General features: G+C 49.9%; 1 protein-coding gene across 2 annotated transcripts in view; it reads left to right on the top strand.

Annotated features, from left to right (window-relative positions):
* The window catches only part of TRPC5 (transient receptor potential cation channel subfamily C member 5), a 173,920-nt gene that overhangs the window by 132,045 nt on the left and 23,058 nt on the right, over positions 1–18,817 (top strand). For both annotated transcript variants that reach the window (XM_029066957.1, XM_029066958.2), the window contains 3 exons: positions 11,943–12,279; positions 14,233–14,372; positions 16,711–17,033. In XM_029066957.1, the coding sequence (XP_028922790.1) occupies positions 11,943–12,279; positions 14,233–14,372; positions 16,711–17,033 (800 nt within the window). The remainder of the gene's footprint in view (positions 1–11,942; positions 12,280–14,232; positions 14,373–16,710; positions 17,034–18,817) is intronic.

Genomic DNA, 18,817 nt, shown 5'->3' with positions numbered 1-18,817 from the left:
GGCAAGACGTGGCATTTCAGGGAAATCTTGGGGAGCCAGAGTCAGTCTTTCGGTCAGTGAGCGCTTACCGTGTGCTGAGCACTGTTACTAAGCGCTTTGAAGAGTCCAAGAAAACAATAAAGAGACACATTCCCTGCTCACAACGAGCTTACGTTCTATATGGGGAGACAGGCGTTAATATAAATAAATAAATTATAGATATGTACATAAGTGCTGTGGTGCTGCCTGGGAGGCAGGCTGGACTACCCGGAGCCCAAAGACAGGGACTTAGGGGCAGAATGATCCATTCTTGGCCCCGGAGAGGTGTTCAGCCGGGTTCTCTCGTGGTGCGGGGTAGATATATGATAACCAAATCAGACACCATGGCCTGGTGGACAGTGCACAAGCCTGGGAGTCAGAAGGACTGGGGGTTTAATCCCAGCTCCGTGATTTGTCTGCTGTGCGACCTTGGGCAAATCACTTAACTTCTGTGTGCCTCAGTTGCCTCATCTGTAAAATGGGGGTTAATAATAATGATGGTATTTGTTAAGCGCTTACTATGTGCCAAGCACTGTTCTAAATGTTGGAGGAGATACAAGGTAATCAGATTGTCCCATGTGAGCCTCACAGTCTTAATCCCCACTTTGATATTCACCCCAACCCCACAGTACTTTTGTAATTATTCTTAGCCAGTACTATCGTCCCTCTCTGCAATCTTTTTTAATGTCTGCCTCTCCTGTAGACTGTCACAGGGAAAAGTTAGACCCAACTATACCCAGGGGGAATCGTGAGACAGAATTAGGAAATCTACTGGAAGCGACCTTCCAAAAAGCTGCTAATCTGCTCACCCGCTCACTTGGGAGAAGCAACTCTTTCCTCTGGACTTGCTGAAAAAAATGCTGGTTTTGGTGATTCGGTCCTTAGCTACCTCCTGGGTGAGGGAGGCCTAGTTAAAAAAAAAATTGCTAAAGTCCACCCTTTCCGCTCCATCCAAATTTCTACCACGTTGATCCAAGCACTTAACCTATCCCGCCTTGATTACCGTTTCAGCCTCCTCGCTGACCATCATGCCTTCTGTCTCTCCCCACCCAGTCCTTACTTCACTCTGCTGCCCAGATCATTTTTCTACAAAAGCATTCAGTCCGTGTTTCCCCACTCCTCAAGAACCTCCGTGTTGAGGTTGCCCATCCACCTCCGTCATCGAACAGAAACTCTTTTCCATCAGCTTTAAAGCACTCAGTCACCTTGTCCCCTCCTACCTCCCCTCTCTGATTTCCTACTCTAACCCAACTTGCACACTCTGCTCGTCTAAAGCCAGCCTACTCATTGTACCTTGATTTTGTCTGTTTCGCCCCCAACCCCTCGCTCACGTCCTGCCTCTGTCCCAGAACTCCCTCCCCCTTCATATCCTACTGACCCTCATTCTTCCTTCTTTCAAAGCCTTATTGAAGGCACATCTCCTCCAAGAGGCCTTCTTTCCCCACCTAAGCCCTCATTTCCTCTTCTCCCACTCCTTTCTGTATCACCCTTGCACTTGAATTTATACCCTTTATTCACCCCACCCTTAACCTCCAGGCACTCATATATATATAAAATTAATTCATTTACTTATATTAATGTCTGTCTCCCCCTCTAGACTGTAAGCTCATTGTGGGCAGGGAACGGGCCAACTCTGTTTTAGTATAAGCTCCCAAACACTCAGCAGAGTGCTCTGCACCCAATAAGTGTTCACTAGGTAGGATTGATTGATTGATAAACCTATTCGCTAAACTCATTTAAAAAGCATTCACCTTGTCACAATATCCAGAAGTTGCTCTAAAAGTAGCAGAAGTTGGCTCGTCCAAGAGAGAGCTCCCTCTTCTCAGGGAACAACAGGGCTCTAGAGGGGTTAGGAAAGGAAGGGGGAATCTGACAAGGTTATCCAATCAGCTGACAATTAGAGGCTATTTCTTATACGAGATTTCTCTCCTGTTGCCCAGTTGCTCGCAGTAGGTCTTCAGACGTGTTTTTCGATGAAGATGATGATGATGATGACGACAGCAAAACTTAAAATAGCTGACCCAGATGAGAGCCCATAAAATATGGCATGGCTGTGTTCTTTCGTCTTGGCTTTTGTCTTGGCTTTAATTAAGACCCTCTTGAGCCAGGAACGTGGGTGCTGCGTTTCCAGAAAGGCAAGGGCATGGGAGACAAGCAAATAGGTCATTCTAGAAAAGATGCCAGTAGGGATCCTGAAGGTCACTGTGGAATTGAGAAGGAGCATGGCCTGAAGGAAAGAGTCCAGGGGGCCTGGGAGTCAGGGGACTCAGGTTCTAATCCCGGCTCTGCCGCTCGCCTGCTGTGAGATCTGTGGCAAATAACTTATTTCTCTGTGCCTCAGTTTTATCAGCTGTAGAATGGGGATTTAAATACCAGTCTGCTTTTAGACTATCTCCTGGAAAAGGGACTGAGCCTGACCCAGTTATCCCATATCTAGCCTGGTCCTTAGTGCTTGGTACATGGTAAATATTTAACTAATACCATTTTTTAAAGAATTATTATTCCTAAGGCAGGAAGCCTAGTAGGAGAAACTGGTTCAAATGTTATGAAATCTGCTGCCTGGATTTTTTTTTTAATGATGTTTGTTAAGTGCTTACTATGTACCAAGCAATGTTCTAAGCACTAGGGTAGATGCAGGGTGATGGGGTTGGACAAAGTCCATGTCCCACTTGGAGCTCACAGTCTTAATCCCCATTTTACAGATGAGGAAACTGAGGTCCAGAGAAGTGAAGAGACTTGTCCAAGGAAACACAGCAAACAAGTGGCAGAGCCGGGATTAGAACCAAGGTTCTTCTGACTCCCAGGCCTGTCTTTTAACCACTAGGTCATGCTTTTACAAAAACATTCAGTCTGTGTTTCTCCACCCCTCAAAAACCACCAATGGTTGCCCATCCTCCTCCATATCAAACGGATACTCCTTTCCATCGGCTTTTAAGCACTCAATCACCTTACCTCCTCCTACCTTAACTCCCTGATTTCCTTCTACAACCCAGCCTGCACATTTCGCTCCAGTGCCAGCCCACTCACTACCCCTCAGGCTCCTCTATCTTGCCACTGACCTCTCGCCCACATCTGCCTCTGCCCTGAAACACCCTCCCTCTTCATGTCCAACAGACGATCACTTTCCCCACCTTCCCCACTTTCAAAGCCTTCTTGAATGCAGATCTCCTCCAAGAGGCCTTCCCTGACTGTTTAGACCCTCATTCCTTCTCCTCTCACTCCCTCCCTTGCACTTCGATTTGCTCCCTCTAGTCACCCCTCCCTCAGCCTCACAGCACATATACATATCCATAATTTTATTCATTTACATTAATGCCCGTCTCCCCCTATAGACTGTAAGGATGTTGTGGGCAGAGAACGGACCTACCAACTCTGTTATATTGTACTCTCCCAAGCACTTAGATCAATGCTTTCTACACAGTAAAGCTCAGTAAATACAATTGATCGATTGATTGATCGATTATCTTACAAGATGGACCCCTCCAAGCAATGTCAGGGGACAAGAGAGCCCCAGTAGGTAGTTACCACCTCGCAACCCATCTACTCACCCAGGCTGGGATGCTGACCAATGTCTCTGTGGTGTGGATACCTAGCGCATGTTCATGATCACTCAGGGCTATGAGCATTAGTCAAAATAATAATAATAATAATGTTGGTATTTGTTAAGCGCTTACTATGTGCCGAGCACTGTTCTAAGCGCTGGGGTAGACATAGGGGAATCAGGTTGTCCCACGTGGGGCTCACAGTCTTAATCCCCATTTTACAGATGAGGGAACTGAGGCACAGAGAAGTTAAGTGACTTGCCCATAGTCACACAGCTGACAAGTGGCAGAGCTGGGATTCGAACTCATGAGCCCTGACTCCAAAGCCCATGCTCTTTCCACTGAGCCACGCTGCTTCTCCTAATATCTTCTACTGGTTGGGGTTAGCCTCAAAAATCTGTTCCTGCCTATTGGTGTGGAGTTTCCGGTTTGGAACCATTCCAACAACATTCACAGCTGAAGAGAAAGCGAGCTTCTTTTGAGCCGCAGAGTGAACACGCTGTTTGGTTGCCTTAAATGTTGATTTCCTGGTACACTGTTACCCTGAACTCCCAGCTGTCTCTGAAAGAGAGTTCACTTGTCCCCTTAGGCTGTGGAAAGGCTTAACCCCTCTCTGATATAATGCTCAAATACCACTGGTGGCAAGAACTGAGGGATTTCATATGGTAAATGAGGCAGAGTGTTTGAATTTGTTTAGGAATTGTTTCCATTGGTGATAGCAAAGCCTGCTACCACCAGGCACGTTGGTGTCTTTTGGGCACTTTGTTTGTTTCCCAAACCTAGTGCTCCAAATCTATAGGCTTCTCCATCGTTGCATTGGAATAATCTAAAGAAAGCAGACATTGGAAAGCAGTGTGGCCTAGTGGAAAGAGCCTAGCAGGGAGTGAGAGGGCTTGGGTTCTAATTCCAATTCTGCCACTTGCCTGCTGGGTGATCTTGGGAAGTCACTTAACTTCTCTGGGCCTCAGTTTCCTCCACTGTAGAATGGAGATTACAATCCCTGTTTTCCTTCCCACTTATGTGAGCCCCATGTGGGGCAGGAACTGTGTCCAACCTGATTAGATTGTATCTACCTCAGCACTTAGAACAGTGCTTGACACACAATAAGCACTTAATAAATGCCATCATTAATATTTACACATACTTGTTTTGGGTAAACATCTGCATATGTGCCTGTGGTATCTTTGAAGTTTTCATGCCTCTCTCTCACACCCTTTGTGTCTACTTAGGCCTCTGAATTTGGGCTCCCCGTCCTACAGGATCTCAGCTTCCTGAGGGTTGGAATAATAATAATAATGGTATTTGTTAAGCGCTTACAATGTGCCAAGCACTGTTCTAAGTGCTGGGATAGATTTGAGTTTAACAGGTTGTCCCACATGGGGCTCACAGTCTTACTCCCCATTTTAGAGATGTGGTAACTGAGGCACGGAGAAGTTAAGTGACTTGCCCCAAATCACACAGCTGACAAGTGGCGGAGCCAGATTAGAACTCACAAGTTCTGACTCCCAAGCCCATGCTCTTTCCACTAAGCCACGCTGCTTCTCCAAGCATATCTCCTCCCCCGTTCCTTCCCTCACAGGGTCCGTGTGAGTCTGTTGGTGTTCGGATGGCTATCTCTTCGAGGGCAGGGACCAAATCTTCCTCTTCTTTCTCCATCTCCTCCAAGGGCCCCCTGCTAGAGGGCTCCACACTCAGGGACTAATCAGTCAACCAATCGGTGGTATTTATTGAGCGCTTACTATGTGCAGAGCACTGTACTAAGTGCTTGGGAAAGGACAATGCGACAGAGTCGGTAGTTGTGATCCCTGTCCTAGAGGACATCACCCCCTCTAGACTTTAAGCTCGTTGTGGACAGGGAATGTGTCTGTTATATTGTACTCTCTCAAGTGCTCTGCACACAGTAAGCACTCAATAAATACTATCGACAGACTGACTTTAGGGAAAACCCTTGAGGTCTTAGCAGACTTGGTCCTAGTGCGTTAGAGTCGAGTGTGGTGTTGGAGCGGTCCAGACTGACAACGAAGGGACCGTCCTCCCTCAAAACTAACACTTTTCCCTCAAATGCTGGCTGCCACCTGGCTGCTGGGGCCAGTTGAATAACACATCTCTCCCCCATGGTGGAAAATTCTCCCTGGATCCCATCTTTGATGGGGAAGCACGGCCAGGTTACAGCAGCAAAGAGGGGGAGTGTTTCTATCACTTTGGGGTGGGGAGAGGTTTCTCGCTGCTGACTTCCTCCTAGAGCTTTCCCCTTCCGGGCCAGGGGTGGTACCGACTGGGACCACCGTGACTTTCCTGTTGTCGCTGGCTTTTTCTGCTAAACTCTCCTCCCACTTACCCTGCCCACAGCGTTGCAAGCCACTCTGATGTAATGACATCAGGCAAGGTGACAGTTGGCAGATTTCTGAACCGAGTTGTTAGCCATAGGGGCATTCTGAGAAGAGGAGGAATTATTCACAGTGGACATGCCTCCAAGTTTGCTCTTCTCCCTGTAGTTTCATCCTTTCTCCTCTTTTTCCCCCTTTATTGCTCCCTCCCCCGCCTGGCTTTCACCTCCCCCTTCCCTTCTTTCCCCTTCCCTATCTTCTATCCCCCAATCTCCCTTCGTCCTTCTCTTCTTTCCCCTCTTTATCTTCCTTCTATTCTCCCTACTTCCTCCTCCCATCTCCTTTCCCTTTCCCCCATCTTCCTTTCCCATTCTCCCCTTCCCTCCTCCCTCCTCTCTTCTCCCCCCTCCTTATCTTAATTCCCTCATTCATTCAATCATATTTATTAAGCGCTTACTGTGTGCAGAGCACTGTACTTAGCGCTTGGGAAAGAACAGTGCTGCAATATGGAGTGACAATCCCTGCCCACAACGAGCTCACAGTCTAGAGCATTTTGGCTCAATAGAAAGAGCCCAGGCTTGGAAATCAGAGGTCATGGGTTCGAATCCTGGCTCTGCCACTTGTCAGCTGTGTGACGGTGGGCAAGTCACTTAACTTCTCTTTGCCTCAGTTACCTCATCTATAACATGGGGATTAACTGTGAGCCTCACATGGGACAACCTGTTTACCCTGTATTTACCCCAGCGCTTAGAACAGTGCTCTGCACATAGTAAGTGCTTAACAAATACCAACATTATTATTATTATTAGAGGAGGGGAGACAGGCATCAATACAAATAAATAAAATGATAGGTCTATACATAAGTGCTGTGGGGCTGGGAGGTGAGGGGAAGAGCAAAGGGAGCAAGTCGGGATGATGCGGAAGGGAGTGGGAGATGAGGAAAATTGGGGCTCAGTCTGGGAGGGCCTCTTGGAGGAGATGGGCCTTTAAGAAGGCTTTGAAGTGCGGGAGAGTCATTGTCTGGCAGATTTGAGGAGGGAGGGCATTCTAGGCCAGAGGCAGGACGTGGGCCAAGGGATGGCGGCGAGACAGGCGAGATGGAGGCGCAGTGAGAAGGTTAGCACCAGAGGAGCAAAATATGTGGGCTGGGTGGTAGAAGGAGAGAAGAGGGGTGAGGTAGGAGGGGGCAAGGTGATGGAGTGCTTTAAAGCCAGTAGTGAGGAGTTTTTGTTTGATATGGAGGTGGATGGGCAACCACTAGAGATTTTGGAGGAAGGGGTGTGACATGTCCTGAATGTTTTTGTAGAAGGATGTGATCCGGGCAGTGGCGTGAAGTAAGGATGGGAGTGGGAAGAGAGCGGAGGTTGGATGGACGGGAGTGGGAAGAGACCGGAGATTGGGAGGTCAGCGAGGAGGATGATCCAGTAATCTAGGCAGGATGAGTGATTATATTAACGTGGTAGCAGTGTGCGAAGAAAGGGCAGATTTTAGCAATGTTCCATTCTTCTTCCTCCTCCCTTCTCTTCCTCCTCCCTTCTCTTCCTCCCCCTCCTTATCTTCCTTCCCTAATTCTCCCTTCTTCCTCCTTCCTCCACCCATCCCTTCCCCCCCCCCCCCCGTCCTTATCTTCCTTGTCCCGTTCTCCCTTCTCCCTCCCCCTTCCTTCTCCCTTCCCATGCTTCAGTTTCAAATCAGCTGATCTCTATTAGGAAACACATGAAGATAGCTCATTACCATGGAAATTACTTCAGAAAACATCAGGCCCGGACCACTGTCTAAGCCTCGGAATGTTAACTATACCTCAAGGTGACTTTCCGAATCTCCCTGCCTAAAGAGATTTTTTTTTAATACACCCAATTATTTAGAGTCTTCCAGAATCACGCACTTAAGGGACGGAAGGCCATGACTGGCTGGTGGTTTCTCCCACTTTCTTCCCTGTAACCCAAAAGGATCTGGGTTCTAATTCCGGCTCCGCTATTTGTCTGCTGTGTGACCTTGGGCGAGTTACTTAGCTTCTCTGTGCTTCAGTTCCCTCATCTGGAAAATGGGGATTAAGACTGTGAGCCCTAAGTGGGACAGGGACTGTGTCCAATTCAATTACCTTGTATCTACCCCAGTGCTTAGTACAGTGCCTGGCACATAGTAAGTGCTTAACGAATACCGCAATTATTATTATTAGGTCAGATGAGACCGAATATGGCTCATCCCTCGAGTTGAGGGATCCGCAGGGGTTTTCAGGTGGGGTCGGGGCCGGCCCCCTGGTGTAGATGGCGATTGACACCACTTGGGACCCTCCTTGTCTCCACTTGGGACCCTCCTTGTCTCCACTTGGGACCCTCCTTGTCTCCCCTGTCTTAGTGGGCAGAGTGCAGAGATCCAGGTCCGCCCCGGGAAAGAAAGGAACTTCACCTCCCGGGGCCTCGGTTTTCTCACCTGTAGAATGGGGCTCTTGCCTTCTTCCCTTCGCAGGGGTGGTATGAGGATAAATGATATCATCCTCTTCAAATGGTTTGGGAAAAAATAGATGCGCCAAGCAGTTCAAGCAACACCTAGTCGTTCAGTGACGGGTGCCGACACTCCACGTATCGGTCAGGGCGTTCTCAAGGGATGAGGGAGCATTCTCCCGACCACGCGCAGCTGTCTGGATGCGGCCCGGAGCCGTGTTGGAAGAACCAGTCAAGGCGTGTGTCTTCCTCCACGTGGGGACCATAGGGAACAGAATCCTTGTGTCAGGGGAGAAGAGAGTGAGTTTATACCCCAGCTCCCGGAGGACCCCTGAGAGCACTCTTTCTCTCGCCTCTCAGCTGCTACCTGGGCTGAGCCCAAATCAGCACGGATTTTGATAGTCATTAACTTATTCAGGCAGGGGTGGTGCTTTGAGTGACTTTCTCCCACCCTCCCAGCTTTCTGAGCTGGAAATGAGTAAGTCGATCGTATTTGTTGAGTGTTCACTGCATGGAGAACACTTGGGAGAATGCAGTAAAACAGACACATTCCCTGCCTACAACGAGTTTACAGTCTGGAGTGGTAGACAGAAATTAATAGAAATAAAGAGAATTATAGATATGGACATACCTGCTGGGGACCTGGGTGGGGAAATTAATAAAGGGAGCAAGTCAGGGTGATGCAGAAGGGAGTGGGAGAAGAGGAAAGGAGGGATTAGCCAGGTAAGGCCTCTTGGAGGAGATGTCTCTTCAATAAGGCTTTGAAGAGGAAGAAGGGGGTGGGTGTCTGGGAGAAGAGGGGAGGAGTACGGAAGGGAAAGGAGTCGTGGAAGCTGGTGGAGGGGTTAGCAGACCTGCAAGAGGAATGGGGAGAAGCTGAAGCAGCCGAGAGAGCAGAGGGTAGCCAGCACTCTAGACTACAAGCATGTTGTAGGCAGGGAATGGGTTTGTTTATTGTTGTATTGTAGCTTACACTCCCAAGCGCTTAGCACAGTGCTCTGCACACAGCGAGTGCTCAATAAATGCAATCGTTAGACTGACTGACCCAAGAGCCGCAGGCCCGGAGCCGTCGGATAGTGAGGTGCGTTGCCCGAACGTGTTACCCGCCCTGAGAACAGGGGCCGGAGGGCAGGAGACTGGAGGCAGCACAAGGCGGCCAGGAGAAGCAGCATGGCCTAGTGGATTGAGCCCTGGCCTGGAAGTCAGAAAGACCTGGGTTCTAATTCCAGCTCTGTCACGTAGGACTCAGTCTTAATCCCCATTTTAAAGATGAGGTAACTGAGGCACAGGGAGGCGAAGTGACTTGCCCAAGGTCACCCAGCAGACAAATGGTGGAGTGGGGATTAGAAACCAAGTCCTTCTGACTCCCAGGCCCGGGCTCTATCCACCTGGCCACACTGTAGGTGGATTCTATATTTGTCTGCTTTTTTCCCAATGTCAGGCTGTAAACTCCCTGAGGTCCAGGAGGGTCGATTTCCTACCGTGGACCCCAGTGCATAGCTCAGCATCCACCCACTGTGGTCACTCGGGAAATAACTGTTGACCATTTGCCAAACTTTAGTTCTCTGGGCAGTTGAGTGAGCAGGCGAGCAATAGGAATCCCCGGTTTTGGGATTTTCGCTGGACTTTCTCTTCTGTGTAGGGTGTCGAGATCAATCATTGATGAATTCGGTAGCCTGTCAATTCCACCTCCAATACGAGACCGGGAAGGCTGAGCTGGCAGCTGTTTTCTCAAGAGCTGCTACATGAATGACTTAATAAAAAGGCCCTTTTTTCTTATTCTAATTGCAGTTTTGTTATGGCAGAAAGCAGGATGCCTTATAGGGCTCCTGCCAAGAAATAAACAGCACAAATCACAAATGAGCATAGGGCTGAAATCTTGATCTGAATCCTTTTTTTGTGGTATCTGTGAAGTGCTTACTATGTGCCAAGCACTGCAGTAAGCACTGGGTTAGATAGATACACACTAAGCAGGTTGGACACAGTTCACGTCCCACATGAGATTCACAGTCTTAATCCCCATTTTCCAGATGAGGGAACTGAAGCCCAGAGAAGCGACTTGCCCAAGGCCACACAGCAGACAAGTGGTGGAGCCGGGATTAGAACCCAGATTCTTCTGACTCTCAGGCCCAGGCTCTATCTGCTAGGCCACGCTGCTTCTTTTGCTCTCTTCTGAATCCAAAGAGAGATCCAGGTCACGGTCGAGGAGGTGGAAAAGGTCATCAGATCACCGGCTTATGACCTGGCTGACCCCAGGGAAAAATCACAGCGGGGAAAGATGATGGGAGCAGGGCGAGAACAATGGTCCAATTTACTGACTCGGGCTTGGCAGACTTTCCTGAGTCCAATTGCAAGTCTAAACTCTGGGCATTCTGGTACACGGGGATGGTTGTTTCACTGCTTTCAGCCCCAAGGATGCCAAGAGGGCAGACTTTGAAAATGGCACGATTCTCACAGTAACTGTTGTTCCTCCTGCTGTTTGCGTGAAGTTTTGTTTTGCCATTGGATGGAATTGCCTGTGATGCACACCTCTTCTCACTTCACAGGGAAAGAGGGCAGGGAGTTTGGATGTGGGTCTTCGGGCATGATCCTGGCACATGTTTCCAGTGCCCGGTTGGCAGGGAATGGGATGTCCTCATGGCTGTCCCCAGCTTCCTTCTCCCCAAGCCCAGACACTTTACGTCAATACCTGTTGGATTTTTTTTTTCCATGGTATTTATAAAGTGCTTGCTATTTGTCAGTCACTGTTCCAAGCACTGGGGGTAGATATGATCAGATATGATCATGACCTAATAATTTTGTCATGGCTTTTCAATTTGGCATATTTGCTTTACTTTTATGCTCCTGATCTTTTTTTACTGACTTTGTAAGATTTATTTTAACAAAGCAATTATGTGGTGACTTGCCCCTATCACGAATTATTTAAGATTTTTATAGCTTTTCTGATTCCTTTTCTCCCTGTCCTACATGGGGCTCACAGTCTTAATCCCATTTTACAGATGAGGCAGTCGAGGAATAGAGAAATGAAGTGACTTGCCCAAGGTCACGCAGTGGACAAATGGCATGCCGGGGATTAGAATCTAGGTCCTCCTGACTCCCAGGCCACTAGGCCATGTGCTTCCTCCGTACTGATGTCCTAAAGGCGGCTCACTATTTAAACTGCTCTTCCTTCAGTGGATTGACCTTGATTCACATGTTCCCAGAGGAGGGAGGGAGAGCGGAGGGAAGTCTCAGCATTCCTCTGAAGAAAAAGACCCCAAAGAGCTGGCGAGCTGGGGATTAGCGGGCACCCTCCTGCAAGAGGTGCCCTAACTAAGCCCTCCTTTCCTCTCCTCCCACTCCCTTCTGGGCCACCCTGACTTGCTTCCTTTATTCATCCCCATTCCCAGCCCCTCAGCACTTTTGTGCATATCTGTAATTTATTTACTTATATTAATGTCCGCCGCTGTAGGTTGTAAGCTCATTGTGAGCGGGGACTGTGCCTGTTTATTGTTCTTTTGGACTCTCCCAAGCACTCGGTAGAGTGTTGGGGACTCGAGAAGCGCTCAATAAATACGATCGAATGAATGAACGAACCTTGCCTAACCCTCTCCCCTCTCCTGCGTTCCCAGTTCGTCGCCCAGCCGAACTGCCAGCAGCTGCTCGCCACCCTGTGGTACGACGGCTTCCCCGGATGGCGGAGGAAGCACTGGGCGGTGAAGCTGCTGACCTGCGTCACGATCGGACTCCTGTTCCCTGTGCTCTCTGTGGCCTACTTGATCGCCCCCAAGAGCAGGCTGGGACTGTTCATTAAAAAGCCATTTATCAAGTTTATCTGCCACACCGGCTCCTACTTAACATTCCTCTTCATGCTCCTCCTGGCCTCCCAGCACATCGTCAGGACCGACCTCCACATGCAGGGCCCTCCGCCCACCATCGTGGAATGGATGATCCTGCCCTGGGTCCTAGGTAAGACCGGGGTCCACGAGGAGGGGGTGTCGCTTCTTCTGGGGGATGCCATTCAGGTGGAGGCCAGTTGGCCCATTTTACGGATGGTCCTGCGGGGGCAGGGGGTCCTCGTTCCGCTCCCGGCTGCTCACGTCTCGATAGCCCCTCTGCTTGATTTCCTCTAGACCCAGCTGACCTCGACAGTGTTTGGTCTGGAGCTGCGTCCATTGGGCCGGAACCCCGAAGCCCTCCGTTCTCCAGAAGAGATACCCTTTCCACCAGGGATGGGTTTATTTGGTTTTTTTGTGGTAATTGTGGAGCATTTACTATGTGACAGGCACTGTTCTAAGTGCTAGAGTAGATACAAGGTACAAGAAGCAGCGTGGTTTAGTGGAAAGAGCCCAGGCTTGTGAGTCGGAGGTCGTGAGTTCTAATCCTGGCTCTGCCACATCAGCTGTGTGATTTTGGGAAAGTCACTTAACTTCTCTGTGCCTCAGTTACCCATCTGTAAAATGGGGATTAAATCTGTGAGCCCCAGATGGGACAACCTGATTACCTTGTATCCAACCCAGCACTTAGAACAGTGCGTGGCACATAATAAGCACTTAACAAATATTATCATTATTATGCAAGATAATCAGATTGACATAGTCTCTGTCCCACGTGGGGCTCACAGTTTTAATCCCCATTTTACAGATGAGGGAACCGAGGCACGGAGAAGTGAAGCAACTTTCCCAAGGTCACACAGCTGTCAAGTGGCAGAGCCGGGCCTGGAACCCAGATCCCTCTGACTCCCAGGCCAGTGATCTATCCACTAAGCCATCCTGCTTCCCTGGGAGGTGGGGAGGCCCGACCCCATGAAGGCTCCAGTGAAATCTCTGCCACCTGAAAAGGGGAAAGCAAGACGGCAGCTGGCGGAACCGGGTGCCTATAATTCAGTCGGTCCTTGGAACTAGAGTAACAAGCCTGAGCATGATTAATCAGGAGAAGGCAAGGGATGTGCTTTCTTTAGTAAGGACTATCCTGCCTGTTCATTACATGCTCCAAATTGAGGAGGGGTGGATCAGGAAGGAAGGAGGGAAGGAAGGAAGGAGGACAGATGTCCGTGTATCAGTGAGGTGGTGAACTGCTCTCTGTCTGAAACCTCCCAACCTGGACAGGAGGAGCCTTTGGGAATATAAATTGGAGAAATGGCAAGGTCGGCCCAGCGGTCGGGAGCTGGTGTTTTTGTGGGTGATTGGCCCATGCCCCCGACTAACTGCCCACTTTCTCCCCAGTCCCACCCCATAGGAGAGAAGACAGTTGGATTGTGGGTCTGCACCCCTTTGCTTTCTGTGACCTATTGATCTGAAGGCATTTGGGGGAGGTTAATCGGGGAGAGCTTCCAAGAAGAGGGCGGTCTTAAGCAAGGAATTAAGCGAGAGGAGTAAAGGGGTCTGGTGGACAGGAGGCTGTTCCGTGCATGGCGGGTGGTGTGGGCAGGAGAGAGGGGAGCGGGAGTGGAGATGGAGAGCGAGCTTGACTTGAGTCAACCTGCCAGTCAGCCGCCCCCCCCCCCCCCCCCAGCCATTTGACGATAGGTGGGCACCCACTGAGGACACAGAGAAGTTGCGGGGGTGCCCAGGTGAGACCCGGAGGGTTGGCCTAAGTTTAGCCTGTGGGGGCAGATGGATAATAATAATAATAATAATAATGGCATTTAAGCGCTTACTATGTGCAAAGTACTGTTCTAAGTGCTGGGAAGGATACAAGATGATCAGATTGCCCCAAGTGGGGCTCAAAGTCTTAATCCCCATTTTACAGTTGAGGGAACTGAGGCACAGAGAAGTTAAGTGACTTGCCCAAAGTCACACAGCTGATAAGCAGCTGAGCCGGGATTTGAACCCATGACCTCAGACTCCCCTGCCCATGCTTTTTCCACTGAGCCTGAGTGGAGAGGAGAAAGTCACCTTTTTCTGTCCGTTCTCTTCTCAGGTTTCATCTGGGGGGAGATTAAGGAGATGTGGGACGGTGGATTTAACGAGTACGTCCACGACTGGTGGAACTTGATGGATTTCGCCATGAATTCACTCTACCTGGCGACCATCTCCCTGAAGATCGTGGCCTACGTCAAGGTAATCCATCAGCTCTGCCGCCGCATAACCCCTCAGGGAGAGAGCAGGGGGCCCTCCAACCTCCCAAGTCCGCAGCTGGCATCCACCCCGGGGCTGTCCGACAGACCCTAGGATGAGCGGGACCCAGAAGCTCGTTCTTGGATCACTTCAAGCAAAGGGGAGAGTGGAGCGGCTATCCTCGAATGGCCAATCCCTCCCTTCCCTCAGTAGCCATGAGCCTCAGGGGGCCTGAACCTCCTCGCTAGTGACCTGCCCTTTGTCCTCGACTCTGTCAGTGGAGACGTGGCCTCAGTAATCATCGGGTGGGTCAAGGGACCGAACGGTGGCCTGTAGTGGAGCTTTCTCCGGGCAGGACAAGGGTACGTGCCCCTTTGTTATTCTGGACCACTCCCCATGCCTGGGCCAGCAGTGGCCCCGTCCCCAGTGGGCACCCTACAAATATATCTACTACTATTAATAATAATTGTGGTATTTGTTAAGCGCTTACTATGTGCCGGGTACTGTACTGAGCCCTGGGGTGGACGCACACAAATCGGGTTGGACGCAGTGTCTGTCCCACACTGAGCTAACAGTCACAGTCCCTATTTTCCAGATGAGGTAACTGAAGGACAGAGAGGTGAAGTGACTTATTTAAGGTTACCCAGCAGACAAGTGGCAGAGCTGGGATTATGACCTTCTGAGCCTCACGTCTGTGGTCCAGCCACTGTGCCAGACTGCTTCTGGAGGCCACAGGCCCCGGGGCCAACTACTCCTACTAATTACTACTGCTACTAAACTCTTAGCCACCCTCACCCGACACCTCAGCTGTGCACAGTCTAGAAATTCAGAAACCCTGTGGGGTCACGCGGAAAAGACTGAATTGGCCCATCCGCTCCCCACTGGCCCCGAAACCTTTTTTAAGGCTATTTGAGAGCCATGTTTGCCATTGCAGTGAAGACAGTGGAAATGAGTCGCACAGGCCCTCTGAGCCCCATGGGAGAAGGTGCTGTGGAAATCCAAAGCAGGGCCGTTGATCAATTTGAGGGCACAGAAGTGATGTGCAGGTAAGAGAATGCGATTCTAGTCCAAGCACAGTTCAGTGAGAAACAAAAGCCTCCGGGGATACTGGTGTTCACTGGAACCTTTCCAGGATTGGGAGGCTCAAAAAGGAAAGAGAAGCAGCATGACATAGTGGATAAAGCACAGGCCTAGGAGTCAGAAAGTCATGGGTTCTAATCCCAGCTCTGCCACTTGTCTGCTGTGTGACCTACGGCAAGTCACTTCACTTCTCTGCCTCGGTTCCCTGACCTGTAAAATGAGGATTGAGACTGTGAGCCCCATGTGGGACGGGGACTGTGTCCAACCCAATTTGCTTGTATCCACTGTACTAAACACTGGAGTGGATACACGAAGCAACCCAGCGATTAGTACACTGTCTGGCATAAATTAAGCGCTTAACAATTGCCCAAATTATTATTATTATTACTTAGAGGTCTGGTGAGGGGAACAAAGTGTTGGGATGGAGGAGGGTGGCCTGCTCACATCTCATTAGCGTAAAGATAAACTGTAAGCTCGTTGTGGGCAGGGAATATGTCTGTTGTTATATTGTACTCTCCCAAGTGCTTAGTACAGGGCTCTGCACACAGTAAGCGCTCGATAAATGCTTTTGACTGACTACCTGACTGAAGCAGGTTAATTTTCTAGTCAGGGAGCTGAAGGTCCCCGGGACCCATCTTCAGCTATGGTTAAGGTCTCAGTGGTACTTATTGGACGGTACCAATAAACTCAACTAGGACTTTCTGTCGATCGCTGGGAGTTGGTTTGGAAGTAACAAGTAACCTCCAGCAGGCAGAGAGTTGGTGACGGGATAGGCAGCCCATATGACTGCCGCCTCGGCCTTTGGCTCCTAGGCCCCCTCCAGTTTCTTTCAGGTCAACCGACGGCAGCCTCCGTGTCCTCTCCCATTTGGAGGCTTGCTCCAAGATTCATTCATTCAATTCAATCATATTTATTAAGCACTTATTGTGTGCTGAGCACTGCACTAAGCACTTGGGAGAGTACAGCACAACAATAAATAGACACATTCCCTGCCCACAACGAGCTGACAGTCTAGAAATGAGCTCGTGCACCCTGTGCCCATCCTGACCTGGGCCTTCTGCCCTTCTGCCCATCCGTTGCCGGTTTTGCTGGTTGCACACACATCTGCTCTGTCTTTTCCAGCAAGGAGAGTCGCTGTCACCCGGGTAGTAAATCGGACAGAGGGGGAGGACGGGGGGAGGGTCCCCCGTCGGGGAGTGGGGGGCTCCGGCGAAGATACTTCCCGGATCACTCACACCCCCACTTGTCTCGTTTCTTTCAGTTTCACGGCTCGCGTCCGAGGAACGAGTGGGAGATGTGGCACCCTACCCTGATCGCCGAGGCCCTCTTTGCAATATCCAACATTTTGAGTTCCTTGCGTCTCATATCACTGTTTACAGCCAACTCGCACCTGGGGCCCCTGCAGATCTCCCTGGGACGCATGCTTCTCGACATCCTCAAGTTCCTCTTTATCTACTGCCTGGTGCTTCTGGCTTTCGCCAATGGATTGAACCAGCTCTATTTTTATTATGAGACCAGGGCTGATGAAGAACCCAACCACTGCAAGGGGATCCGATGTGAGAAACAGAACAATGCCTTCTCCACGTAAGAGTCCTCCTTCTCCTGCTACTTCTCCTCCTCCTCCTCTTCTTCCTTTTCCTCCTATTTCTCCTCTTCCTCCTGCTTCCCCACCTACTGTTCTTTCTCCTCCTATTCCTCTTCCTCCTCCTCTTACTGTTTCTCTTCCTCCGATTCCTTTTCCTCTTATTCGTTCTCCTCCGCACTTCTTCTCCTAGTCCTTCTCCCTTCTCCTCCTCCTGCTTCTCCTCTTCCTCATCCTCCTTTTCCTCCTCTTTCTCCTCCTCGTCTTCCTTTTCCCTATTCAACTTTCTTTTCTCTTTTCTCCTTCCCCTGCCCCTCTTTTTTCCTTCTTTCTTCCTCGCCACTTCTGTTTTTTCTCCTCCACTCCCCCCCCCTTCTCTCTCTCTTTCTCTCCCTCCTCTTCTTCACTTCCCATTTCTAAAGCTGTCCTTTGCCCCCTCTGGTCACTAGTTTTCCAATAGCTGTTAGTGGGAAAAGTCATCTGGGTAGCCCCCATTCCCAGACCCGGGCAGCCCACTGATGGGAAAAGGGCAAGGGGTGGGTGAGCGTATTCCACTAGGGAGCAGCCCACAGAGGTGGTCAGGGCCTTGGCCTCCATAGGAAATAGCTGCTCCCGGTTTGCTCGGGAACTCGCCCCATCCCATGTAAGAATAAGAGGAAAGAAGGCAGGAAGGCATTTGAAAATGTTGCGGTTCCCTTGGCCGGTGAGAGCCAGCAGGAGAGGTAGTAGGGGATGGGAAAGGCAAGCATTTTCTTCAGGGAGTAGCCGGAAGCTCTGGGGTGTCAGCAGAGAGCGCTGAAGGGAGTTAGGTGTCGAACGATGTCCAGTTGACCCTCGGCAGCCACTGCTTCTACGCTCCCCTTCCCCAGTGAAACCAGTGCCAAGTTTCCATGGATCTCATGGAAACAACGTGTCATCCTCCTGTGGCCTAAGATCCCTCTAGGGGTTGGGCTGCCTGATCCTGGGCTGGAACCAACCGGAATTGAGGGTGCCGATTGCACCGAGCTAGGAGATGATACCTGGGATGGGAGACGAGGTCGGAAGCCCAGTTGGACAAACCCATTGGGCTTGCAGACATTTTCCCAGGGGCCCTAGGGGAAGCTGCACTTCTGTGGATAGAGCAGGGTTCTGATGGTCAGAAAGTCTTGGGCTCTAGTCCCCGCTCTGCCACTGCTCTGCTGTGTGACCATGGGCAAGTCACTTAACTTCTCTGGGTCTCAGTTACTTCATCTGTATAATGGGGATTAAGACTGTGAGCCCCACGTAGGACATGGGCTGTGTCCAACCCAATTTGCTTGTATCCACCCCAGCGCTTAGTACAGTGCCTGACACATAAGCGCATAACAAATAGCACAATTATTATTATTATTCTAAGGGGGTGCTATACTATTTCCCTTATTACTCCCCCATTTCCCTTATTACCTTACTAGTTCCCCTGTTACTCTACTAGTTGCCCTCTCCATAATCTATTTTAATGCCTGTGTCCCCCAGTAATCGGTAAGCTCTTTGTAGGCAGGGATCGTGTCTTCAAACTCTGTTGTATTATCCTTTCCCAAGCATTTAGTGCAGTGCTGTGCACACAGTAAGTGTTCAATGAATAGCATTGATTGATCGATCGATAAAGGCAGCAGCTCCTCCTCCCCACCCCTCACCCCCAGGACATCACCAATTTCCAGGAGTTACAGGGCCTGTGGGGCTCTTCAGTATCTACAGTGGCACTTAGTACAGTTCGTGGCACATAGTAAGCATTTACGAACATATATACATATATATATATAGGTAAAAA

Source organism: Ornithorhynchus anatinus, chromosome 6 (assembly GCF_004115215.2).
Source record: "Ornithorhynchus anatinus isolate Pmale09 chromosome 6, mOrnAna1.pri.v4, whole genome shotgun sequence".
NCBI classification, from domain to species: domain Eukaryota; kingdom Metazoa; phylum Chordata; class Mammalia; order Monotremata; family Ornithorhynchidae; genus Ornithorhynchus; species Ornithorhynchus anatinus.
The sequence above is the reverse complement of the archived record's forward strand: the minus strand, read 5'-3'. Positions and strand labels throughout refer to the sequence as shown.